At 40.7% G+C, this 27116-nt stretch overlaps 1 protein-coding gene and 1 non-coding gene across 22 annotated transcripts in view; one reads left to right on the top strand and one right to left on the bottom strand.

Moving 5' to 3' along the window:
* The first annotated feature begins 1268 nt into the window (after window positions 1-1268).
* Window positions 1269-27116, top strand: part of ENAH (ENAH actin regulator) — a 154872-nt gene continuing 129024 nt past the window's right edge. For 13 of the 21 annotated variants that reach the window (XM_042257143.1, XM_060396050.1, XM_042257142.1 and 10 more), the window contains exons 1-2: window positions 1269-1716; window positions 1991-2107. In XM_042257143.1, coding sequence (XP_042113077.1) covers window positions 1712-1716; window positions 1991-2107 — 122 coding nt within the window. In that variant the 5' untranslated portion in view covers window positions 1269-1711. Of the gene's footprint in view, window positions 1717-1990; window positions 2108-6793; window positions 6858-27116 lie in introns of all 21 variants that reach the window. The other 8 variants (XM_060396052.1, XM_027976306.2, XM_027976305.2 and 5 more) reach the window with 3 other exon arrangements.
* On the bottom strand, window positions 22057-22129 carry TRNAE-UUC (transfer RNA glutamic acid (anticodon UUC)). The gene has a single exon. It is a non-coding gene; the product is annotated as a tRNA-Glu (tRNA).

The following is a 27116-nucleotide window of genomic DNA, read 5'->3' as shown; positions in this document are numbered from 1 at the left end:
AAACACACACTTCTCCTTGGGACTGCAAAAGGCCTGCAATTTGTCCAGTTTAATTTTTCATTTGATTTTTGGATTTGCTTCTGGATACCTAAAAACTCCCACTACTATTAATCCTGGCTTTCTGGATGGACTCCCCCCTCCCCCAACGCCACTGACTTTAAATGAGTTTGCTTCGCCAGCATTTTACATTTTACCTTTTAAAGGTGATTTCAAGACCAAACCAATGACGGAAAATTTAAAACCCTCATTACATCATTCATATCCCTTCCCGGCCCCCCTGCCCTCCCGCCCCCCACCCCGAGTCTCCCACCCTTTATCCCCCTGTTGCGGCCGGAATTCCCTTTTTGCTAATGACGACAGAAAGCGGTTTCCCGAGCTGCGTTTCTCTTCTTCCACTCTTGCTGCTGCACACGATGCCTCGCGCGTCTCCCGGCGACTGCGTTTCCCCGCGAGTTGGCCGCGTTCTTTCGGGGATGAAGTCATCCCTATACATGGTGTGTGCCTATCAGTTCGTTACATCGGTACAGTACACTGGGATTCCTCGGAAAGAAAAGGAGCGAAGCGAACAATGATGACCATATTTTACATGTATACGCCACCCCTCCCCCCAGCCCGGAGGAATCGCCGGGAGCCGCGCGAGGCGGGGGCGGGCCGTGGGGCTGGCCGGGATGCCCAACGACTGGCAGGTCCGGGTCGTGAGATACAGCAACAGGGCGAGCTGAGGACAAGCCCCGCGCGAGGGCATCCGGACGGGCAGATCCGGAGTCCCCCCTGCCCGGCCCAGTCTCACGCATCCTGATTGCCGCCTCCCGGCTCCCCACGCCTGTGCCCGCAGGTTCCGCACCGGGAGGTCCTGGCGCCCCACTCTGGGCACTCAGCGCTCCGGCGCGGGGGAGGCCCGGGAGCTCCCCCAGGCTCAGGGGAGCGGGAGTAGACTGGGGGCGGCGGGGGGGGCGACGGCCAAGGACAACCCGGGGCGGGGGTGTGGGCAGCCCTGATCCCTGGGGGCCGGGGCGCGGGGGCGGGGTGGGAAAGCAACAAAGAGCCTTTGCTAACACGCCGTCGCCGAGCCCGCTCCCGCCCCTCGCGGCTCCCCGCAGGCCGGCGGGGTCCCGGGCCGGCTGCGCGGCGCGGGGAGCCCGGCCCCCCTGCCTCCCCTCCCCCCCGCACCGCCCCCTCGCCCACGGGGGAAGGAGGGGAGGAAGGCGGCGCCTGCGTGCTCCTCCGCCGCGCGCCCCGCCTCCTCCCGGGCTCCTCGCGGCGATCCCGACTCTCCTCCCGCGGCTGCCGCAGCTGCCGGTTGCACACGGCCTCGGCGGCGGGCGCGGCGGGGCGCGAGCCTGTGGAGCGGCGGCCGGACGCGCGGCCCCGGCGGGCACCCCTCCGAGGGCGGCCGAAGAAGCTCCCGGGAGAGGAGGAGGTGAAGGAGGAGGAGGTGGGGGGCTGCGACGGCCGCGGGACCCACAGTCGGCGCCTCGGCCTCTCCGCCCCCTCCCCAGCTTTTCTTTCGCCCGCTCCTCTCCCGCTCCGGCCCGGCGCCTCGCCTTTGTGCGAGGAGATGGTGTAGCCCCGCGGCCGCCCGAAGGAGGAGCTGGACACTTGTCTGCCGGCCCCGAGCTGCGTCCCCGCCCCTGGAGGAGAGACCCCCCCGCTCGGCTCGGCGCCTCCCGCGTCTCCCGGCTGCTGGGGAAGCCTCGGCGCGGCCGGCACCATGAGGTGAGGGGCGCGCGGGGCGGGGGCCGGCGGGCCATTGTGCCGCGGGAGCCGCGACCCCTCTCTCTCTCTCTCTCCCCCCCCGGACCCCGCCTTCCCTCTCCCGGCCCGGCGCGTCTCCCAGGTCTCCGGTCTCTATCTCCCCCCTCCCCCTTTGTCCCTTCTCATTTCTTTCTTTCTTGTAATCCTCCCCAGCCCCTCTTATTGGGGAGGGGGGGGGGGCGTTCCTCTTTTCGACGTTCTCCCGTTTTTCCTCAAATGCTCCTCTTGCGTCCAGGATTTCCCTTCCTAAATTTAATGTGCTCCTGGCTCCCTCCCCCCCAGCCCTTGCGAGACAAACCTGGGAGATGGGGAGGGGTTCGAGAATCGAAGCGTGCTTGTTGCTGGGAAACAGGTATTTTTCCGTCTCTATGTAAAATTTCGTTCACTTTTATAACAAAACTCTCGTGTTTAACTAAAAAAAAAAGGATAAAAGTTTGAAAGACCTGAAATTTCTGTGGGGAATAAAGTGCTCTGGTAGTGGTAGGTGAAAGAGCTCAGAAAGGTGAAATTTCACGGTGGTGGGGGAAGGGAAAGAATTTATTACGTTAATATGAGGCGGGGGAACACAGTGAAAGACTGCGATAAGTAAGTTGTTCGGGATGTGTAAACGGGGGCGGGGGAGGGATTTGTTTGGAAAACCCTTTTCTCTTCTTCCTCTAGCAGCCTGTGTTGCATTGCAGCAGCTGCCTTTTTCCCTCTAATCAATAAAACAGAAGCTAAATTATTTCTTCGGCCCCAAAGAATTGAATGTACCGTCGTAAAAATGTTACTTTAATTGATACGATGAAACATATGGTGTGATATTTTTCGTGTTTGTTTCTCCAATTGTGTTAGAGAATAAACCATGATGTGGCGTGTCATTCATTGGAGATTTTTTTTCAGCCTTTCCTATGTTTTGTGTCCATAACCACCTCTTTTCGGATTGGTGCAAGACTTCGTGAGAAATGGGACTTGGGAGACTGAAGGCTGATCCATTCTGCGTTATCATCCTTAAGGCCTTCCTTTTAGGTTAAACAATTGTGGATAAAAGTAAATTACTCCATTTCTGTCTTCTGGAAGAGATAGTCTTACAGTTCGTTTGGATTTGAATCTCCTTTGTGTTGAAAGATTAATGGCTAACCATTGCCAAGACCCTTATAATGTAATACAATGAGATTTGAATGATATAATCTACACATTCCTGCGTTTTGGCAAGAAAATGTCATGTCATTGGAATTCTTTCTCAAGTAGTTTCTACTTTAAACTTTTTTTTTTTCCCTATCAAGATTGAACACTACTTTCCCATTTTGGTTTATATATATATATATATATATATATATATATATATATATTTGTGATATAGCTTTCAGCTTATTGTGAATTTGAATTGTTTATCTCTGATTCAAGTTATGGAGCTTTATTTGAAGGCTTGAAAAACTATTTAATGCTGTCTCTCTAAGTGACCCCTTTTCCTTAGTGATTTCACAAGCAAGTTATTTTCAAGTATAGGTCAGTGCAAAATGTAATTATGGCATACTTTGTAAAATATGGCTTGAAAAACTTGAGCCATGCCTTTGAACATAGTTTTTTTTTTTTTTAAATCAAGTTATTGATGTCCTTGAAAACTCTGGAACTATAATAAAGCATTGCTAATGTTAAGTCTTGTAATAAAATATATTGTTGATTTCTGCTGTAACTTTTAATGCTTATTATAGGGGTCTTGGAGATGAAAATTTATCAAGTTTTTCCAAACTTTGGTTAAACTTCCCAACATTGAAAAATGTAAAACAATGAAAGTGAATTATTTTAAAATAAAATGATTGTAAAGTTGTCAGATTCAAAGAATGTGAACCAAAAAGAAAAAAAAACTTAAAAATTAAAAAATATTCAGTGAAGTTTGATCACTATCATGTATAGTTATCAACCTGTCAAAGGTAAATTATATCTTCACTTAAAAATTCCTTTTCTAATAAAAAGTAATTTGTAACTTTTAAGCTGTTTTCCTGCTCTGCTCTGTTCCTTATTAAATGTAGAAAGAGAGGAATTACACCGATGCTTTCCAGTAGCTTAAATAAAGAACATGGTACACAGGTCTGAAAAGTTTGTTAAAGTAGTCTACAGTAATTCTTTGTAGGCTAATTGTGAATAATTTACAAGCAGAAAAGAGGATCAGCTTTTCACTTTGGAAGGCATTGGATTATTTGGTAGGTGGTTTGTGCGACTTATATGTATTCACATTTCCTTAGATAGCTGTAAAAGCAGGATAGCTGGTAAGGAAGTAAAAAGTGCTGGTTGCAAAAAGCTCTGGCATATTTTGGTGCGTAAGAAACGGCTTCTTGGGTTATATTCATATTGATTTGATCTCAATGCTTTCCAGTATGCCGGGATGTAAATGTTACACTATTAAATTGAGTCTCTCTAATTATGAGTAGTTCTGATGCTTTAAAGGCCATCCAGAAATAGGAGTGCATGGGTTGGAAATTTCCCCTTAAGTTGGTCATAATTCTGAAGAGGGGATGTGATAAATATGTTGTGCTTTAGGCATTTATGATAAGATCTTTCAGATGACTTTAGTTTCAGAAATGGCACTCTTACTGTGGTATAATGTAATAACTCCTTTGCAGAAGGGAATGGAATAATACCTTGTGCTTAGTTGGTTGGTCATGTCCAGCTTTCTGAGATCCTGTTCCTGAAGCAATCTTAATGGCGTTCTACACGTTTAAAAAGCTGTGTATAGAATTACTTGTTAGTACTTTTTAAAAAAACAGATGAGAATTAAAATGAGAACATGTATTTCTTATACAAAACAGTGAGAGGGTTGAGACCTAAAAAAGTGGTACTTTTCTTAGTGGAACATCTGACTTTTTGTTCTACTCTTATTTTTCATTTATGTAATGATTGAAAAGTATAAGGTGATTTGTGATAGAGGTAGGCGATTATGTGTAATATTAATATAGTATATACCTTTTAAATGATAACATTTTTGCTTAGTTGGTTAGTTACCAAAAAAATTTTTTTTGTTTTTTTGATAGAGGAGCTTGTCTGATATAAGATAGTTGCATGTAGCTTAGTGGCTAAGAAGAGCTCAGAAGACTTTGGATTGACATTCTTAGATCTGTATTAAATAGTCCAGGATTCCACTCACTCTTCTGTGACCTTCTCATGGAAAAAAGGTGTAGCTGAGTTGTGAGGATTCAGCCAAGTCATTTATTAGCTGGATGACCTTGAGCTGGTCACTTTATTTCCCTGATCTATATTTAAAAACATGGATGCTTCCCTGGTAGCTCAGACGGTAAAGTGTCTGCCTATAATGCGGGAGCCCCGGGTTCGATCCCTGGGTCGGGAAGATCCCCTGGAGAAGGAAATGGCAACCCACTCCAGTATTCATGCCTGGAAAATCCCATGGACCGAGGAGCCTGAAGTGGCTACTGAGCCACTTCACTTCAAAAATAGGGATAATTCTTTACTGGGTATTAAGGATCAAATGATAATATTGACTAGAAGAGAGTGTGTATTGTGTACTTGTAAACCTTACACACTTACATTGCTCACCTTGTTTTAGGGCTTAGTTCTGTGTCAGAATGGTTAGGTAAATCTTTTGGGGTAGTTTGCTTCACTTCATTAGTTCAAGGATGGCAAGTTCAAGGATGGTTATATTTTGCTTATCTACTCGCAGTTGATAGTGGCTGCCATGTTGATAAGGGCATAGCTACATTTCTGGGTTTTGTGAAAAAGGGCCATGATGTTTGATTGGGATGAGGGTTGTACAGAGTGGCAATATAGTGTTTCCTGGTATGCTCCTAATTTAACCATCTGTGATCTAGTCCAGTCTTATTTTATAGGTGAGGAAACCGATCTTTGTTTCCTTTCCTTGTGTATCTTTAGTCTTTGAAGTAGTTTTTGTGATTTTGTTACTTCCATTTATAATTTTAAGAGTGTGGCATAGCTAAAGTTCAGAAGATCCAGGTTTTATATGCTGACTTGTTAATGGAGAAAACTGATAAATATGGACATTATTCTATTATTTCAAGTATTGTTGTGTCAGTGGTCAAGTGAGAGCCCACGAAAGGATAGTAATAGTAATCTGTCTGTTCCCATGGATCTTGCTTTATGCTTGTAGTTTTGGATGCGTGGCCTTTTTACAGAGGTTAATTTTAGGGGCAGGAGCCAAATTTGCATTTTTTAGAATGTCAGTGCTTTGTATTTAGGCATTGTTTTGCCTTGTAGGTATTAAGGAATACACCATGAATAAGAATGTGGATTGATGAAGAAAATGTACTGGTTTTTACAGCAGTCAAGGTTTTCAGTTAGTCCAGTTGGAATATCTGAAATAACTGGCAGGTCCATTTGGCTGGTATAGGAGAAATTACTTACTCAACTGACAGCTTTGGTTACCCTACACACAGCTTAAATCTGGGGTGAATGTATAACTTGTGAAACTCCCAGTCTTTTTTGTTATTTTAATGTCCCCTGCCTCTTGAAGCTCCCTTGCCATCCCACCCCTCTAGGTTGTTACACAGCTCTGATTGTGTTTCCTGAGTTATATAGCAAATTCCCATTGGCTATCTACTTTACATATGGTAATAGATGTTTCCAAGTTACTCTCTCCATACATCCCAGCCTTTCCTCCCCCACCCTTGTGCCTAAATCTGTTCTCTTTGTCTAACACCCAGTCTTTATCATAAGTGTAAGAAGGGTTTGGAAAAATGTGACTTCAATTTTTCTGCAGTTGTTGGGGAGGAAAAAGATACTTAAGTTCTTCCTGTGTGCTTCTCCCCTTTCTCTGAATTGATGGATGGAAGTGAGTGAAAGTAAAAGGCAGAGAGAGAGTCTCAGCTGAGGCTGTACTTCAGTGAATGCTTCCTCAAATAAAGGCTTACAGAGTTTTCTGGAATAGAAATCAGGAAGCGAATTCCTTGTCAGACCTGAGAAGTAGTCCTTGATTTATCTACATCCCAGCTCTCTTCTGTGTTACTGTGTCCTTTGCATATTTTTTTGCCATTGCGTTTATTACACCGTTTTATAATGATGTGGATTTTTCTGTCTCTCCTCGCTGTAGGACTGCGCTTGAGAGTAGGACAGCGCTTTTATATTCATGGTGCCAGCAAAATGTTTGGCATAAGGTGGGTGCTTATGTAAATGCTTGACTTGGTGTCCTTTTCCAGAGTCTGTTCACTAACAATAAGCACCACTGTTTCTGGAGCACCTAATGTTTTGTAGCTATACTGGGTATTTGAGGATGTAAAATAGTAGTCAGTATTATAAAATAATAATAAATGTTAATAAAGTTATTTAATTCAAATAAAACAAGCATCCTGAACACAAGAATAGGTAGAGAGCTTGTTTCTTACTCAAAGACAAAGTTCTGTTACTGCTGCTGCTGCTAAGCTGCTTCAGTCGTGTGACTCCATAGACATTCGACCCCATAGATGGCAGCTCACCAGGCTCCCCCGTCCCTGGGATTCTCCAGGCAAGAACACTGGAGTGGGTTGCCATTTCCTTCTCCAATGCATGAAAGTGAAGAGTGAAAGTGAAGTCACTCGGTTGTGTCCAACTCTTCGTTACCCCATGGACTGCAGCCCACCAGGCTCCTCTGTCCATGGGATTTTCCAGGCAAGAGTACTGGAATGGGGTGCGATTGCCTTCTCCAGACAAAGCTCAGAAGTGGCCAAAAAGAGTCAGACTCGGGTTTGTCTAATTCCAAAGCCCTTTTGGAAGATACTGGGTTTCCTTGACTTTCTCATTAAATTCTGAATTAACAGAATGGTCATCATTCTGTTTTTTAGTTTCTTTGATCATGGAATTGCAAATATTTTTGAGCAACAAGCTCAAAATGCATACATGTCTATTGGCTTAGCTGATTTCTACTCTGCTTAATGACTGCTTTGTTTTGATCCTTATTGGTGCTTAAAATACCAATAATTGGATAGTTTGTGATATTCATGAAGAAAGGTGTATTAGCTCAAGGTGCTACAACAAAATCCCATAGAGATTTATTTTCTTAAAGTTCTGGAGGCTGGAAATCTTGAGGTCAGTGTGCCAGTATGGCCAGTTCTGGTAGAACTGCCGTCTTCTTGGACACTTTCTTGTTATGTCCTCATATGGCAGAGAGACAGAGGTCTCTCCCTTTTCTTAAAAGGCCACTGATCCTTTTGGATTTGGACCCCACCCTTATGACCTTACTTAACCTTAATTGGAGAAGGAAATGACAACCCTCTCCAGTACTTTTACCTGGAAAATCCCATGGACGGAGGAGCCTGGTAGGCTACAATCTATGGGGTCGCAAAGAGTCGGACACGACTGAGCGACTTCACCTTCACCTAACCTTAATTACCTACTTAATGTCCTGTCTCTGAATAGAGTCAAAGAGGGGATAGGGCTTCAATATATGGATTTTTCTGGGAAATAATTCAGCTCATAGCGGAAGATAGCCCAGTTTTTTTGGTCTGTGGATACAGCTTTGAGGGAAGAAGTGAATCTGTATAATGCTTAGGTGATTTTTAGATTGGTTGGTTTTAAGTAACTCTACATGAAGAAAGCATTTACTGACGAAATGCTGAAACTGATTTATGAAAGAGACCTGTTACATTTTCTAGAAATTTCTGTACATTGAGAAATTTTTGTTCTAATGACTGATAAACTTACATTTATTTTTTCAAAGCATTCCTTTGGTGTGAAACTATGCATATGGCTCAGTGCAGAGGTTGTATCAGTTCAATTCAGTCACTCAGTCATGTCCAACTCTCTGTGACCCCATGGACATCAGCACACCAGGCTTCCCTGTCCATCACCAACTCCCGGAGCCTACTCAAACTCATGTCCATTGCATTGGTGGTGCCATCCAACCACCTCATTCCTGTTGTCCCCTTCTCCTCCTGCCTTCAACCTTTCCCAGCATTAGGGTCTGTTCCAGTGAGTCAGTGCTTCGCGTCAGGTGGCCAAAATGTTGCATATAAGAGGGTAAAAAGGACAGGCTTTAAAGTCAACCTGAATTCAAAGTAAGTTATAAACCTACTTTGAGTAGATCACAATTTTTGAGATACAAATTTTTTCTATAAAATGGAGATACTTTTTTGCATTATAGAGTTGTTAAGGAAAATTAAATCAGAAATTATTTAAAACCCTGGCATAACATTTGGCACGTAAAATGGGCTTGGTGAGAGTAAATCCCCAACTTCTCTGGAAGTCTGACATCTCCTAAGTTTATGTTAAGAATGTGAAAAATGATGTAAAATGGTGCAGCCACTTCAGAAAACAAGTGCTAAACATAGAGTTACTAGATTACCCAGTAATTCCACTCCAGGGAGTATGCGCAAGATAAATAAAAATATATGTCCAAACATGCTGTACACAAATGTTCATGGCAGCATTACTCATAATAGCCAAAAGGAGCGTGTTTGGAAACATGATAAGTGAATGGAAGTCGGACACAAAAAGCCACTTTGATGACAGGAAGAAGATTAATAGTTGCTATGGTTTTCGGAGAGTAAAGGAGGATTGGGAAGTGAGTATGTGCAAAAGGATTCCCCAGCCCCATTCCACTGTGTATGTGTGCATGTGGATGCCCTCAGGGTGTCTGAGAATTCAGCTGAATTCTGACACTGCCTGCCTGGAGATGGAATCGGATTCCACATGTGAAGGACTCAGCCCCACAAGACCCGCCTTTTGTTTCAGAATGCGTGTGTCAGTGTCCGACAGTGTGTCCCCAGGTACTCTAGCCCACCAGGCTCCTCTGTCCCCAGGATTCTCCAGCAAGAATATTGGAGTGTGCAGCCATTCCTTTCTCCAGGAGATCTTCCCAACCCAGGGAGCGAACCTGGGTTTTCTGTGTTGCAGGTGGATTCTTCACTGACTGAGCCACCAGGGAAGCCCCTTTCCATTTCAGAGATGAGTCGCAAGTCCAGGTTGTTACTTGTACTTCTGATTGGCTGTGACTCAGAGGGCCCCATAGCGCCCTCCTCAGGTGTGAGTAATTTTTTAGAATGGCTTCCAGAACTCTGGGAGAAGGCAGTGGCACCCCACTCCAGTGCTCTGGCCTGGAGAATCCCAAAGGACGGGGGAGCCTGGAGCCTGCAGTCCATGGGGTCGCCAGGAGTCAGACACGGCTGAGTGACTTCACTTTCACTCTCATGCATTGGAGAAGGCAGTGGCACCCCACTCCAGTGTTCTTGCCTGGAGAATCCCAGGGAAGGGGGAGCCTGGTGGGCTGCCGTCTGTGGGGTCGCACAGAATCGGGCACGACTGAAGCGACTTAGCAGCAGCAGCAGCAGCAGCAGAACTCTGGAAAGCTCGTTTACTCACTAGATTCCTCCTTTATTATTAAAAAATATATTAAAAAGGATGAGCCAGATGAAGAGCTACATCGTTCCTGAACAAAGGAGCTTCTGTCCTTGTGGAACTTGGGGCATGGTACGGTGACATATGGACGTGTCTGGTTCCCTGATGTGGAAGCTCTCAAAAAAGAGCCTGAAAACTATTCTTATGGGTTTTTGTAGAGGCCTCTTCACATTGTCATGACTGACTGAACCATTGGCCAGTGGTGATTGATTGGACTTCCAGCCCCTCTCCTCATCTTTGGAGACAGGGTGGAGTGGGTAGGGGGTGGCAGTGAAAGTTCCAACCCTGTAGTTACGTGGTTGGTCCTTCTGGCATCAGCCCAAACCCTTGGGTGCTTCTGAAAGTTACTTCATTCACATAACCAAAAGACACCTTTATCACTCTATTTCAGAAATTCAAGGGTTTTGGGAGCTGTGAGCCTGAAACTGTGGAGGAAGACCAAATATATATCTTAAAAATCACAGTGTATATTGGGTTTCCTTCTGGGATGATGGGAGATGTTCTAGAATTAAACAATGATGATCATTGTTCAACCTTGTGAATATACTTTGTTGTTCTGTTGCTCAGTTGTGTCCGACTCTGCGACCCCACGGTCTGCAGCACACCAGGCTTCCCTTTCATCACCATCTCCTGGAGTTTGCTCACACTCATGTCCGTTGAGTTGGTAATGCCATCCAACCATGTCATCCTCTCTTGTCCCCTTCTCCTCCTGCCCTCAGTTTTTCCCAGCATCAGGGTCTTTTCTGAGTCGGCTCTTTGCATCGGGTGGCCAAAGTATTGGAGGTTCAGCATCAGTCCTTCCAATGAATATTCAGGATTAATATCCTTTCGGATTGACTGGTTTGATCTCCTTGTAGTCCAAGGGACTCTCAAGAGTCTTCTCCATCACCACAGTTCAAAAGCAGCAATTCTTGGACTAATATTTTAAATTGACATCTTCATGTTTTCTAAAGAAGAGAGAATGAAGATAGAGAACCATTGGGCTTTTCTCTTTAGGGAACCAGGTAGGTGGGAATGCTGAAGTGGAAATGTTAGTTAATGGTGCCTCTGAGAGGCCTGATCAAATTTTGGAGTTCTTTATGCACAGGTAGCAGCCATCTCTCTGGTAGCTCTGTTACAACAAGGATGACTCAAGTCACTGATAATATCAGTGAAACAAGTCCATCAGAATCTTCAGAAACCTGTTTAATCTGGATAGTGATTTTTCTTGGGTCTGTTCACAGTAATCACAAATACCAGGGAAAGTTTTGTCTTTGGTATCATCAACCTTGATGATATTTTTGCCCTTCTAGGACATCTGGTCTTGACAAACCTATATGTCTAATGATAATGAAGTCAGAATGACTAACTGTGCTGCCCAGGTCCTCACTCCTATCCTTTTTGGTATCTGTTGTTACATGTGTGAGCATGGTAGGGAAGAAGATTCATAAAGAATCTCAGACCATAAAGTGAAATAAAATGAATAGCTCTTTAGGTCAAATCTCAAGGGAATCCAAATTGCTGTCTTACAGTGCAGTGAACTTATCTTTCTGTGCAGGTGTTGTGATATAAAATATTGTTTATATTTGTGTGTCTGCTTTTGCTTTGAGAAGTCCACGCCTCATCTCCTCCAAATTCTCATCTCACATTAGACTAGTATTGCAAGCAAATTGTTTGTTAATTTTTTTTTTTTTAGCAATTAAAGGTTTATGGATCAAAAAAGTTTTCATTTCATTTACTTTCATCTCTTTTCAGTCTCTTATTTGCCTTGGTTTAAGAAAATGAACCAAATTTACTATTACCGAAACAAAGGTTTGGTCATTGTTTGTTTTAATTACTTTTTTTCTTTTCATTATAAAGCAGTACAGATTCTACATAGATTTAGGAAGGTATGGAAAGTGAAGATTTCAATAACTTAAATCTAAACCATCTAGAATTTTAATATTTTGATATATAGCTTTCTAGACTTCTCATAATGCATATGGCATATGTTGTGCATCCTCAGTCCTGTCCAGCTCTTTACAACCTCATGGACTGTAGCCTGCCAGGCACCTCTGTCCATGGAATTTTCCAGGCAAGAGTACTGGAGTGGGTGGCCATTTCCATCTTCAGGGGATCATCCCAACCTAGGGATTGGAGCCATCTCTGTTACGCCTCCTGCCTTTGCAGGTGGGTTCTTTACCACTGGTGCCACCTGGAAGCCCCCATGGTGCACATAAATGTGCTTGTGGGTGTATGAGTGTGTTTTAAGTAAAAGTGAGAAGCAAAATTATGTATTTTGTAACTGGCCGTTTTCCACATCTTGTCACTAAATAGAGATCTAAAATAATTTTAAGTGACTGCATGGTATTTTCACTATGCTTTGGCTGACCTTAATCTACTTAATCTCTTGAAAGTGAAAGTCACTCAGTCCTGTCTGACTCTTTGTGACCCCATGGACTACACAGTCCATGGAATTCTCCAGGCCAGAATGCTGGAGTGGGTAGCCTTTCCCTTTTCCAGAGGATCTTCCCAACCCAGGGATTGAACCCAGGTCTCCTGCGTTGCAGGTAGATTCTTTACCAACTGAGCCACAAGGGGTAGACTTTTAGATTTTTTCCCCTTGTTTTATAAAAAATACTGCTATGAACATCTTTGGGTATATATATCTTTGTGCGTATCATATTTTATATCTGCAGGGATACTTCTATTTTAGGATAAACTCATAGGATTAAATTGAAGAGTATTTATTTTTCCCTTTTCTTTGACTCTTCTCTATCAGCAGGTCCTGTCAGGTCTCCCTTTGCTTCTCTCCATCTCACCAACACTGCTGAAACCCAGGCCACTGTTACTCTAACTGGAGCAGTTGGTATCTTCTCATTTCCGTTCTTGTGCCCCATTCTCCATACATCAGTTAGAATGGTCTTAAAGTGGGAATCTAGTACTGTTCTTTGCCTGCTAAAGCCTTCAATGTCATCTTAATGTTGTTGGGATAAAACTCAAATTAATAATAGAACCAAAATTATTAATAGGTCCAAAATTATTAGTAGTAGCATGATCTGACTATATTCTAGTTCCTAGAATGTGGGAATTCACAGGCTTCTGTGAGTATGCACTGTTTGAGTGAATAATAAATGAAATTACCAGACCGAAGGGAATTTTCTTAGTTTTTGGTACACATTACCAAATTAACAACAACGGATGAGAGTGCCAGTTTCACCTCACTCTAACCAACTCAAGCCATTGTCAGCATTTTTAATCTTTGCCTGATAGGCAAAAGGTGTTATCTCATTGTTTTAATTTGTGTTTATTTGATAGTACATTTGAATATTTCTTCTTGTGTTTCTTTTGACGGAGTTCTCTCTGTGTCCTTTGCCTGTTTCCCCAGTAGGATTTTAATTGTTCTTGTAATGATTTATAACGTCTTTAAAAGGTAACCCTTTGTGGTGTAGATATTTTATGCCAGCTATCTAATGTGGTATTAGAAACTGCCTCAAAACCTAGCAAAACGTGTGAGTGGGCTGGTGGGTTCCGCTGGACTCACCTGGGCTCACTTGTATCTTTTCATTTCTTAACTAGGTTTATGTGCTATGTCTTTTTGTCTCTCACTTAGTAATAGCAGCCTTCCTTGAGATTATGCCCCAGGTTGCAAGGTCTTATCGAACTTCTGCCTGCACCCTCTTCCCCAATGCCTTCTTTGACAAAGTCAGGCATATGATCAAGCCCAGAGTCAGGGTGGGAGGGGACTACACACAGGTGAATCAAAATCAACCATATGTATCTTTTTTTTTTTTTTTTAAGTTCATCTGTTTGTTTATGGCTGCACTGCGTCTTCATTGCTGTGTGCAGGCTTTTTCTAGTTGTGACAAGCAGGGGCTACACTGTAGTAGTAATGTGTGGGCTTCTCATTGCCGAGGCTTCCCTCGTTGCAGAGGACAGGCTCTCGAGCTTGGCCTCAGTAGTTACGGTACACTGGCTTCATTGCCCCAGGGCATGTGGAATCTTCCTATACCAGGGATCAAATCATGTCCCTTGCATTGGCAGGCGGATTCTTAACCTTTGAACCACCAGGGAAGTCCAACTGTATGTATCTTATAAAGAAATTTAGCACTTATCTTTTAATTGTGCTTTGGTATAGAAGCATTAAAGTTTCATGTCAGCTGTTAGTCTTTACTTTTATGGTTTCTGCTTTGGTGTCAAGCCATTCGTTCACAAACTAAAATGATACAGGTATTCACCTTCATTTTCTTCTGTTACTTTTGGGTTTCATTTATGGTTAAATTTAAGCCACTTGAAATTTATTGTGGTGCAAGATGGGAGGTTAGTACTTGACTAAATATCAAACATTTAGTTGTCAGCATCGTTTGTTGAATAATCCATCTTTTCCCGTTTATTTGAAATGTCATATTCATTGTATACTGAATTCTCATAAATACCTAGCCCTGTTTTGTTATGTGTTAACATTATTATTAATGTCATAATAACACTTGTTATTTGACTCATTAGTTATTTGTCTAATTTTAGGCTATTACCTCACTGTCTTTATTACTCTGATTCTATAGTATATTTTAATATCTAGAAAGGAAAGTTGCTGTTCATTTATTGTTTTTCAAAATTTTATTTGCTATTCTATTTGATACATTCCTTTAGATTAGTTTTAGAGTCATTTCATCAATAAAAGCAAAAATGAAATAAAAAATTGCAGTCCCAAACCTGTTGGAGTTTTAATTAGAATTGTGTTAAATTAATGGATTAATATGGCTGGGGGAATTGACCCCTTTATAATATGGAATTTTCTGTTCTTTTTTGTCTCTATGTATTCAGATTTTTAAATTTTATCTTTAGTAAAGTGCGGCAGTACTTTAGTTTATAGTTTAGTAGGTTTGATATTGTACCTTTAAAAACTTCTATATTTAGAAATTAAATTTTCAGCTCATTTTTGCTCTAAGTATATATCTGTTCTCATTTTTCTTTGTCTTAATTTTATTTAACATATATACTTACATTTAAATGTAAAGCTTTTGATTTTGAGTTTTTCCTTCTCTAATAACTAATTTCCAGTGTTGGCATTTATATTCCTCAGTTTTCTTAGATTTTGAAATGTAATAGCTAACAGTTACTGAGTACTTACTGCCTGAAATACTTCCCATATAATCATGTAATACTCCCCTTTACAACTTATAAGGCAGAAACAGTTGTTAGCCTCCTGTGGTAGGTGAGAAAGATGAATCTCCGAGGGCTGAGAGCCTTGCCCAGGGCTGCCCGCTGGTAAACAGTGAACTGGGATTACGCCCCAGGCACTGAGTCCAGAGCCGTGCTTTTAACCAGTGTCCTAGGGTCTCTCTGTAATGATTCACTTTTATGAACTGAGGTCTGGGTTTGAATTTTCCTAAATGTTGATGTGTGAGTGAATATTTTTCTTTGTGATTTCGTCATATAAGGGTTCTTTATTTTCTAAGAACAAGGCCATGTAGAATGAATTGACCTAGAATAGGAGGCACATTTCAGAGATAGCAGGGGTGGGGAGAAAAGGCTTTATTTGGTTTAATCTTGAAAAATGAAACAAAATTATGGAAACATTCATGTTACGGTTGCTACTGTGTGTTAAATTCTTAAGATGGAAGAAGAATAAATCACGTGTTGGTTGCTTGTTTCACATAATTTTTCTTTAAAAATTGCAAGATGGTATGAAACTGTACTATATAGTTCATGTTATGATGGACTTTTCTAGTATGATCCTAAAGAAAGTCATTTTTGTGAAAATATTCAAGGGCTTTATTAGCAGAGCTCCAGGGCTTTACTTATATTTTCAGATTTTTTGTTTTTGACCTCCTATTATCTCATCTTGATTAGTTTTCTCCAGTTATTTGCTGATGGTGTCTGTTCAGATGCTTTTAGCTGCAAGTACAGACTCAAAGTACTTCAACATGAAGAACATTTACCATCTTACGTAATTGAAAGTCTAGAGAAAGAGTGGGGTCCAGGCCCACTCCACTCAGTGGCTCACAGATGTCTTTGAGAACCCAGGTACGTTTTGCCATCTTGAGTATCCATTTAATCTTCACACTGGTAGCAAGCAGGGCACGGGATTTCTAGGCTTCACGTTCGGAACCACTGATTTCTTCATGGGAGTAAGGGTTGTCTTTTGCTCCTTTTCTGCGTTTCTTAAGGTATTATTTACATACAGCTAAATTGTTAATCATATGTATATCTACAGGTTGATGAATTTTTACTACATATACTCATCTGTGTAACTACCACCCAGGTCAGGATACAGAACATGCTTATCACCCCATTAAGTGCCCTTAACATTCCTTCCAAGTCAGGGTCCCTCTCCAGCGTTCATTTCTGCCAGTGGCTTTGCGAGTAGTTGGAAACAGTTCTCATCATTTTTAGTAACTTTGAACAGCCCTGCATCTCTTGGAAGGCTTGCACTTCAACTTTGTCCTTAGTAATCATTGTGTTGCTGTGTCATTGAAATACCTGCCGTCATTGAGAGACTGACAGGTAAAGAAAGTGAACTGACAGGGGTTGCTGTTACCTTAGGAGGAATGTTTGACAGGGTTGAATTTTATAAGTGGTTAGTTCATTCATTTTTCTTGTGTGTATGTGTTAGGATGATTTTGCTTCCCTGGGCAGCCTGGCAAGTTAGGAATCAGCAATGAATCATATTAAGACCCCAAGCCATATTTGTCCTGTATTACATTTTTACATATGTGTTGCTGGATATTCTAATTTATTGCCTTGGTATATCACCCCATACAGTCTGTGATCTGTGCAATAGTCAGATCTTCCTGAAATTTAGATTTATCAGCTCAGTGTCTTGTCTAAAACACTTCAGTGGCTCTTAGAATTAAGACCAGACTCTTCCTTTTCATTGCCTACTTCCTGTGTGAATCTTCTTGCTCTGTGATTCCAAAGTTAGTAAAATGGCTCAATAAGATGAATCCTCAAAAGCCAGTTATAAAAAAGTAAAAGATGTACATGGACATACCCATTCCCTTATGCTTACAGTTAGTGGGGGTGGAGGCATTAATCGGTAGTGGTAAAGAGCCCATCTGCCAATACAGAAGAACTAAGAGGTGTGGGTTCAATCCCTGGGTTGGGAAAGTTCCCTGGAAGAGGAAATGATAACCCACTCCAGTATTCTTGCCTGGAAAATCCCATGGACAGAGGAGCCTGGTAGCTATAGTCCATGGAATAACAAAGAGTTGGGCACGACTAAAGCGACTTCACACATTGCGAAGGTAGACTTTCATCTATTTTTGTTTGATTCCTTTCTAAATAATGTCATGTGTAAATAATGTTTGAGGTTTTTCTCTAGTATATATGCCTTTTATTTATAGCAGCTTGCCGATGTTATTTTGTGTTGCTTTAGTGAAGTATTTTGTTAAATCCATCTATTATTTTGTTCAAAGCATCTACTTTAAGGGAAATTCCTCTGTCATCTTTTTATAGTCCTCTGGATATGGAAGCTTTTCAAGATGTTTTCATTTTAGAAGGAGATAGGCAGGTCTAATAGAATCATCGTTGGCTTCAAAGACGTTTTGCTTTTTACCGACTTTGGGACCTTGGCTGTCCCCAGTCTCAGTTTCTCTCTCTGCCATATGGAGTTAATAATCCATTGCCTTGTTTTGTGGTTTGCCTTAGTGCATTTAGAAAATTTATGGATTTAGTGTATTCTTGTACACTCGATTTAGTGTATTGTTTTCTTTGTGTTGTACCATAACCTTTTTTAAAAAATAAAATTTGAGCTGCTGAATGTTCTTTTGCCATTTTAACTTTTTTTTTTTTTTAAAGAATTTTTGGCTGCACTGGGTCTTTTAAAAAAATTTATTTTAATTGGAGGCTAATTACTTTACAATATCATGGTGGTTTTTGCCATACATTGACTTGAATCAGCCACAGTTGTACATGTGTCCCCCTGTCCCAACCGCCCTCCCACCTTCCTTCCCATCCCATCCCTCTGGGTTGTCCCAGTGCACCAACTTTGAGTGCCCTGTTTCATGCACTGAACTTGGCCTGGTCATCTGTTTCACATAATATAAATATTTCAACGCTATTCTCTCAAATCATCCCACCCTCGCCTTCTCCCAGAGTCCAAAAGTCTGTTCTTTACATCTGTGTCTCTTTTGCTGTCTCGCATATAGGGTCGTCATTAACCATCTTTCTAAATTCCATATATATGCATTAATGTACTGTCCTGGTGTTTTTCTTTCCAACTTACTTCACTCTGTGTAATAGGCTGCAGTTTCATCCACCTCATTAGAACTGACTCAAATGCGTTCTTTTTAATAGCTGAGTAACATTCCATTGTGCATATGTACCACAGCTTTCTTACCCATTTCTCTGCCGATGGACATCTTGGTTGCTTCCACGTCCTAGCTGTTGTAAACATGCGCTGGGTCTTTGTTGCTCCCTGAGGGCTTTCTCTAGTTGTGGTGAGCAGGGGCTACTCTGGTTGCTGTGCTTGGGTTTCTCATTGTGGTTTCTTTTCTTGTTGCAGAACATGAGCTCTGGGGCTCATGGGCTTAATAGTTGTGGCACACGAGCTTAGTGGCTCTGTGGCATGTGGGATCTTCCTGAATCAGGGATCGAACCTGTGTCCCCTGCATTGGCAGGCAGATTCTTAACTACGGGGCCACCAGAGAAGTCTGTTTTTAAGAATTATTTGTTTGGCTCCATTGGGTCTAGAGTGTGGGCTCTAGAGTGCACTGGCTCAGTAGTTGTGGCATGGCATGTAGGATCTTAGTTCCTCGACCAGGGGTTGAACCCACATGCACTACATTGGAAGGAGATTGTTACCCACTGTGCTGCCAAGAAAGTCCCTTTAACGTTTAGTGTGAAAGACTTCTGATTTTAGGCCCTCTAAAAGCAAGGAGCTAGTTAAAGTCCTAGAGAATGTGTTATTTTAAAGTGTTTTAAATTTCTTAAGGTGACTTTTTGAAAAACAGACCCCCTGAGCTGTGGAATTGTTATCTGCATCACTGGAAGCAAGCCTCATCTCTCCCCCAGTGGCCACTCTTTAACCTTCCCTCCATATGCGTGGTCTGCACTGGGCCAGCTGTTCTTCCCAGACTTCTAAGAAACTTTCACTTGCACTCTGCAGCACACAGCTGTCTCAACCTGGCATTCAGGGTCCTCTGCAAAACATTCCAGCTGTGCCTGTCCATACTCATGTGGATTCATTTCACAGTGGTCTGCTTTTTGTTCCCCAGAGGTTCTGGTGGAATTTTGGTCTCATTACTTTTGTTCTGTCTTCTGGAAAGCTGCCTTCTCTGTGCTCACTCAGTCTCACTCTTGCTTCAATTTCCTCTGCTAGTTTATATCTTCTAGTAATCACTCCTGGCTAAGTCTCTTATTGAACTCAGATCATCTGTTGACCAGTCAGCTTGTTTGGTACTTCAGACCTAAAATTTTCCTTCAAAAATCAAGTGTGGGCTCCCTTTACTCCTGGTACATTTCCATAAGCACTTTATAGCATGCTGGGTACAATCAGGGACTTCCAGTAACTTAAAAAAAAAAAAAATTTATATATATATATAAACTAAACTTATGATTATTGATTGTTTTAGTCCTCATTTTAATTTTCTAGATAAATCATCTGATTTTCAACTGTATTAGGGTACTTTGAGCAACTTAATATTAAACAGTGTGTTTTTATAAAGTTAAGTAGGTGTGGGTATGGGTAAGTGATGGTAATGGTATTTGGATAAAACAATATAATACGTACTTGAAACTATAAGGAACAACACAAGTTGTATGTCTGTGTATCTGTATGTTTTCCTAGCTGGAAACCTTAGGTAAATAAGTATTCTATCACCCAGTCAGCGGTCCTGTTTCTCTTTAACAGATTAACTGTTGTATTTCTTTCTGACTCTGTAAAAAGTACTAAATTAGAAGCTAATTCAATAAGGTTTTAATACAGATCATGAAGTACAATGATGAAGTAGACAGTGTATTTTTTGTGACTGCCAGATCTCCTCTTTCCCTCATTTTCCTAAATGCTTCCGTAATTTCTGTATCAGTCAAGATTCTCTAGAGAAATTGAACCAATATTTATTTATTCATTCATTTAAAGGAATTGACTTCCATGACTGTGGGGGCTGATTAGAAGGAAATTTGTAAGGCAAACTGGCACACTGGAAATTCAGACAAGAGTTGGTTTTGCATCTTGAGTCTGGAGTTTGTAGGGCAAGCCAGTAGTGTGGAAACTCAGTTTCTATGTCACAGTCTTGACGCGGAATTCCTTCCCTTCCTCTTCTAGCTTCTGGTGTTGGCATGTCTCGGTTTAGAGGTGCCTCACTCTAATCTCTGCTTCTGTTGTCGTAAGTCGGTATTTTCTGCGTGTGTCTGTCTTCACATGGCATTTTTCTCTCTTTAAGGAGACCAGTCATACTGGATTAAGGGCCCAGATTACTCCAATGTGATCACATCTTAACTAATTGTATCTGCCATGATTCTGTGGTGTCACCTTCTGTGGTACTGGGAGTTAGCATTTCAACATTAGCTTTTGCTTTAGTCTCCCATTTGGGTATAGACCATGACTTTGGTCTCATTCATCTCTCACTTTAGTCAGTTGAACAGAGGAGGATAAATACATGCAAAATATCCACAATGAAACTGCTAGAAGTAATGAATGAATTCAGTAAGATTGCAGGGTACAAGATTAATGCCCCCAAGTCAGTTGTTTCTATACACCAGCAGTGAGCAATATGAGCAGGAAATTAAGAAAGCAGTTCCATTTACAGTAGTATCTGAAAGAATAAAATACCTCAGGATAAATTCAACCAGTGAGATGGAATTTAACAAAATATTGCTGAAACAGATTAAGACCTAAGTAAATGAAAAGAACTTCTGTGTTCATGGATTGAAAGACTTCCTGTGTTTAAGATGATAGTACTATCCAGGATGATCTACAGATTCAGGCAATCCCTGTCGAAACCCCAGTGATCTATTAAAAAGATTTTTTATGTATCGGTTTGACTGTGTCTGGTTGTTGTGGCATGGGGGAATCTTTCATTGTGGCGTGTGGACTGTCTAGTTGTGTCATGAACGTGGGCCTCAGTAGTTTTGGCACTTAAGCTTAGTTATCTTGTGGCATGTAGAATCTTAGTTCCCTGATCAGGGATCGAACCTGCATCCCCTGCATTGCAAGGCAGGTACTTACCCACTGGATCATCAGGGAAGTCCCCCAGTGGTGTAATTTTGCAGAAATGGAAAAACTCATCCTAAGGATCGTATGGCATCTCAAGGGACCTGGAATAGCCAAAGCACTCTTGAAAAGGAACAAACTTGGAGGACTCATACTTCCTGATATCAAAACTTATTCCAAAGCTACAGTAATCAAAACAGTGTGGTGCTGTCATAAATATAGCCCTATAGAACAGAATAGAGAGCCTAGAGGCAAACTCATGTTTACAGTCAATTGATTTTTGATTTTATTTTAACAATTAAAAAAAATTTTTTTTTTTTGGCTGTGTGGCCAGGCTTGTGGGATCTTAGTTCCCTGACTAGGGATCAAACCCAGGCCCCCTGCATTGGGAGTGTGGAGTGTTAGCCACTGGATTAACAGAGGAATCCATCGATTTTTGACAGGGGTGCCAAGATCATTTAATGGGAAGAGGATAATCTTTTCAACACGTTACTGAGAAAACTAGATATTCTTAGTTCTTTTGAAAGAGTTTGGGATTTTTCTCTACAGTATGAATGTCTTGGTATTATTGATATTTGTGCTCAGAAAATTCTGTGTTGTGGGCGCTGTCTTGTGGGTTGAAGGGTGTTTAGTAGTACTCCTGCCTCTATCCACTAGATGCCTGTAGCTCACCCCTAGTGAAAATTTCCTCCTAGTGAAATTTTGGATGGGGGAAAAAAGTCACACTAGTTGAGAACTGCTACTCTGAATTCTGAAATGTCAGGAATTATTGTATAACTTTTAAACATTTAAAAAATATGTTCTGTGTATTTTAAAACATTAAAAAAATTTTTTTTCCTTGCTGTGCCACGTGGCTTGTGGGATCTTCTTAGTTCCCTGACTAGGGATTAAACCCATGTCCTCTGCAGTGAAAGCACAGAGTCCTAACCACTGGACCACCAAGGAATTAATTCCCTTAAATGTTTTATGTTTAAGTGAAAAAAAGTGACTCCTGTTTTGTTTCCTACTTTCACTACCAAAGATTTGTATCTGGTTACTTAAACTTTAGTTTTCGGTAACCCAGCCACAGAGTATAAAGTGGTTCAAAACAGAAAAACGTGTTCTGCAAATCAGTCAGTTTAAGTCTGTAAGTTAGAAACTATCTGAAGAGGGAAAAAATCAGCCTTTGAATTTTAACATAGGTGAAAAGGAAAGGAAAAAACACACTTTGGAAAAGATTGTTGTACCTTTTCATAATTAGTTCAGTATTAGTGTTTAAAACAAACTTAACTCATTGTTTTTAAAGAAAATTTCATGATTAACTTTTGTGTCCCTAAAACCTGATAAATTTTCCTCATTGATCCAGAGGCCCAGTAACTGGAAACCCATCACGTACCTGGCACAGGACACGAGTCCTTGGCTGAAGATTGTGGTATCTCCGAGGCTAACCTTTGTTCATGCTTCCTACAGGCCATATGGGCTAGCCAGTTACATACAACAAGTTTTAATATCCTACACTTATCCAAAGTAAGTAGATGTTTATAAATATTAGCTATCATCTGTTGCACATTTAAAAACGAGCCAGGCAACTGCTAAGTGCTTCACGTGAATCTTTTCATTTAATGAATTAGAATACATGAGATTGGTGTCATCATTGCTAATTTTACGTTAGAGGAAACCAAGGCTTAGAATGCTAAAGTGACTTGTCTGAAGTCACACGGTCTAAATGACAGCTGAGGTTCAAATCAAAGTCCTGCATCATTCCAGAGACCTTGCTCTTAATGTATTACTTTGGCCTCTAATTGTTCTACCTTTTAATGCTGCTTCTCAGATTTCAATTTCCATCCTTAAGATCAAATCCAAAACTGTTGGAGTTTGTATAGGAAGTATGGGAAATGCAGCAGGTTGGACTGGATTTTACAAAGGCTTTGAAGAACAAGAAAGGAATGAAACTCATGTGCTTCATACTTCTATACACTGTTTCTTCCAATCTTTACAGCTACTCTCTAGAATAGGTATCACCCTCATTAGTATCCTTGCTTGCTGCTGCTAAGTCACTTCAGTCGTGTCCGACTCTGTGTGACCCCCATAGACGGCAGCCCACCAGGCTCTCCCGTCCCTGGGCCTTGCTTGAGGATATGGCTAATAAGGGGTGGAAGGAACCTAACTTTGTTTCAGAACCCTAAACCCAACTTTGTTTCACTTCCAAACCTGTATGTGTTTAGCCCTATGTCTTCAAAGTGGTTTGAACTTTTGTGGAAGATTAATGACTTCTAATTTGTGGTCGCTGAGGACCGCTGTGGGATTATTTTGAGGAGTTAGTTTGAACCACTTGGTGTACGAAGCTTTGTCTGTAACCCAGAGATACCTGCCTTTGTTATATTTCAAGTATGTAGGTGCTTTTATGATAAGATATAGATTAACCTGAAAGGTAGTAAATTCTAAGTACTTTTACATCGCTTTTTCTGAGTCAGAATATGTTAAAGGTAGAAGTTATGAATTTATAGGGCCTTCTTCAAAAAGGCTGAAAACCACTGCTGTAAATTGATTTTATCTGTATTTGATCTGTTTTTTAGGTGGGGCTTGGCAACCATTTAACTTTCTCAAAAGACAGGAATATCCCAAAATAATGCAAGTATTTATAGATATGGCAAGAAAAACTACAGACTTTGAATTTTTGTTCTTTAGATGAAGACTTTGGGGGAAAAAAGTTACTAGTTACCTATATAGGCAAATTCATTAAAATATTTCAAGTAAATTTCAAGTAGGAGAAAATTTAAATTGTTAGGAAATTATAGCCCTTGTTTTATAAATTAGGATTTTTTTGAAAATAAACTGAGAGGATCAAATTACTTCTTTTAAATTATGGAACAAAAGGCATGTGGTATGCTGTTACATAGGATTTTAAAAATGACTCTTCTAAATGATGCTTTCAAAAGAATTTAAGTAGCAGTTTTATCCTAGTACATAGAGAATCATTGAGAGTGAAAGCATACCAGTATACTCAAGCTGTGAACAGGCTGGAATTTAGGCTTATGATTCTATAGTGTTAGAATTTAGAATATCATTGGAATTCTGATCGTAGTATTGTGCATGCGTGATCATTTGTGTCTGACTCTTTGTGACCTCGTGGACTGTAGCCTGCCAGACTCTGTCCATGGAATTTCCCAGGTAAGAATACTGGTATGGGTTGCCATTTCCTCCTCCAGGGAATCTTCTTGACCCAGGGATTGAACCCAAGTCTCCTGAGTCTCTTGCACTGGCAGGCAGATTCTTTACCACTGTGCCACGTGGGAAGCCGATGTTGGTAGTAATCTCTGTAAATTTGGTATCTCAGCCTTGATGGGGTTAATCAAGGCTTGGCAAGTCAAGAAAAGGAGTTCTGTGCTGTTTTCAGACTGCAGAATCTTGTTGCTATGCAACAGACGTTGTCAGTCAGCACAGGGTATAGTAAATTGGTGTTCTCTGTCCCTTTCACCACATGCTCATTTTGTAATCTGAGAGAAGTGGTTTCAGGCTATTTTGCAAGGTTTTATTTTAAAACAGGCATTTGAAGGTTTTTGTTGCTTTTTGTAATTGGTTGCATTTAAGGTCTGTGAAGTCTTTGTTCTTGTGTAGAAGATACACTAAAATGCTTGTGTTCAAAGAAAGGGTTTATAGATCTGTTTCCAAGTAGTTTCAGTTTAGAGCACTATTTTTGTTCTGTAACTGTAAGAAGGATGGTGCTGCCACTTCCACGGAGTCAATTTTTGCTTGGAAATTCAAGTTAAGTAATTTGAACATCAGAACTTTTCAGTAGCACAACATATTATTTTAAAATTTAGTTTTGAGACGTATGGACCCAGATGTTGATATCAGCATCCCTTTGTTGATAAAGATTTTTTTATAGAAATCCTAAACTTACATAGACTCTCCTGTAGAATCTGTTACTGTATTTTCTCCCAGGAAAATTAAAATGTTTTAATAGCAAGTGGGTGGTTGATAAAGAGCCTTTTCCTAAAAAAAGAGGTAAAATATTACAATAAAAATGTTATGATTTTTAGCCATTTTTAAGTGTACGGTTTCATGGCATTAAGTACATCCACATAGTTGTACAAACTATCACCTTTCTTCATCTCTGGAACTGATAGCCTTTTGCATCCATTTAGTAACTTAATCCAGGCCCTCTTGTAAGTGCTTTAGATAAATTAACTCATTCAGTCATCATAGCAACCCTGCAAGGTAAGTATTTCTGTTATGTTCCAAGTGACAATACCGAGGCACAGAGAAGAACACGCACTAGTCGTGAGTGGAGCTGGAATTCTCACACCCCAGCAGTTTGCTCCGCTGTGCTCTCAGCTGCTGTGCTGTGTTGCCCTCTTTTGGAATTACTTTCTTTTTAGTGGTAGGAGCAATGTTTTTTTTTTTTTTTTTTTTAATTTTTGTAGTTTATTCAAGTGAAATTAATATGCTTTAACAGTGTTATGGACGCTTAGTAAATTTAATTTGGCCATATTTTAGACTTTTCCCCCTGAATATTTAAAAAGGATGTAGTTTATATTATATTATGGTTGTATATAAAAATTATATACCTTTTGGTTAATCATATAGAAAGGATTTCATTCCCCTTTTCAGCTTGTTTCTGGGTCAGTTGCCTTGCTGTTCTTTCCAATAGAGTGTATGGAATATGCAGATTATTTTCTGATTGTTTGATACAAACATACAGGAAGCTATAGTATTATTAAAGAATTCTAATGTGATGCCATTTAAAGTCTAAAGCCAGTTTGCATTGGATCATCTACTTCTTAGTATTTTCTAAATTCATGCTCTTCTTTTCCATGGATAATATGGAGTTAATTGTATTGGCAATCTACAATAAAAAACAGTGCTCAAGAGTGAAAAGGGAGAAGAGCAGTGCAGGTGGTCATTTGAACTATCAGTTGATGCAAAGAGATGGATTTTTTTTTTTTTTTTTTTTAAATTTTGCTGTCTTTCTGTTAGGTACTCTTATGTCTGTTTTCATTCTTTAACTGAAGTACTTACCTTTCCCCCATCCTGCGCTGCCCCTCCCCCCATTCCAGTAGATTTTTGCCTTGAGAACCCTTGATCTTGATTTTCCCTGTTTTATATGGTCTCATCCTGCTCAGACAGATTTATTCTATAGTCAGTTTGCTTTTCATTTCTTTTCATAGTTGCACCATCTTAAAAATTTTTTTCCTCCTTTTATTTTTGTGCATTACTATATATGTTTGATGATGCCTTTTTTCATTTGTTCACTTGATATGTTTTGCATTCTCTATGCTTTTAAAAAGCTGTTCAGAATTTTTAGTAACATATTTCACTGTAATTTACCTGTTTCCTTTTAAATGGCTATTTGTATGGTTTAAAGTGATTTTATATAATGAATAATGCTTTCATGAACCCTAAGGGTTTTTTTTCCTCCTAATTGCAGACTAATTCCTTAAGATAGATTTCCAGAAATAGTATTAGATCTCTGAATAAATAGAAACAGTTTTAAAAGCTCTTGAATCATATTGCCAAATGCTTTCCTGAAGTGTTGTACCAGTTTTCATGCCAGCCTGCAAATATATGGAGTGTCCATTTTACCACAACCAGCAGCAGCAGAGAATGTTTAGATGCTGACCTTTAAATCTAAGAAGAATTGACTTAGAGCTCTGCTGGGCCTTTATCCTAAATCACACCTAGAATTATAATTGTGGTTGAGATTAGATTCGAGACAAGGGAGGCCTGGCTACTAGTTTCTGTCCTTCAACTGCTCTTTGATTTCTGTTTTGATGCAGTCGGTGCCCGGATGAGGTTTCATTTACCGCTGTACCCTTTTGCATGCGCGAATGACTGACTTTTTCTGCTTTTTAGTCCCTTAATTATTTTGATAAGTTGGATGGTATGGAACAATGTGGTGTGTGTTTTAGCTGACATTTCCCTTGAGAGGCTGGGCAGGAATAGGTTTGGC

This window comes from Ovis aries, chromosome 12 (genome assembly GCF_016772045.2).
Source record: "Ovis aries strain OAR_USU_Benz2616 breed Rambouillet chromosome 12, ARS-UI_Ramb_v3.0, whole genome shotgun sequence".
Classification (NCBI taxonomy): Eukaryota; Metazoa; Chordata; class Mammalia; order Artiodactyla; family Bovidae; genus Ovis; species Ovis aries.
This window is presented reverse-complemented; position numbering and strand designations above follow the sequence as displayed.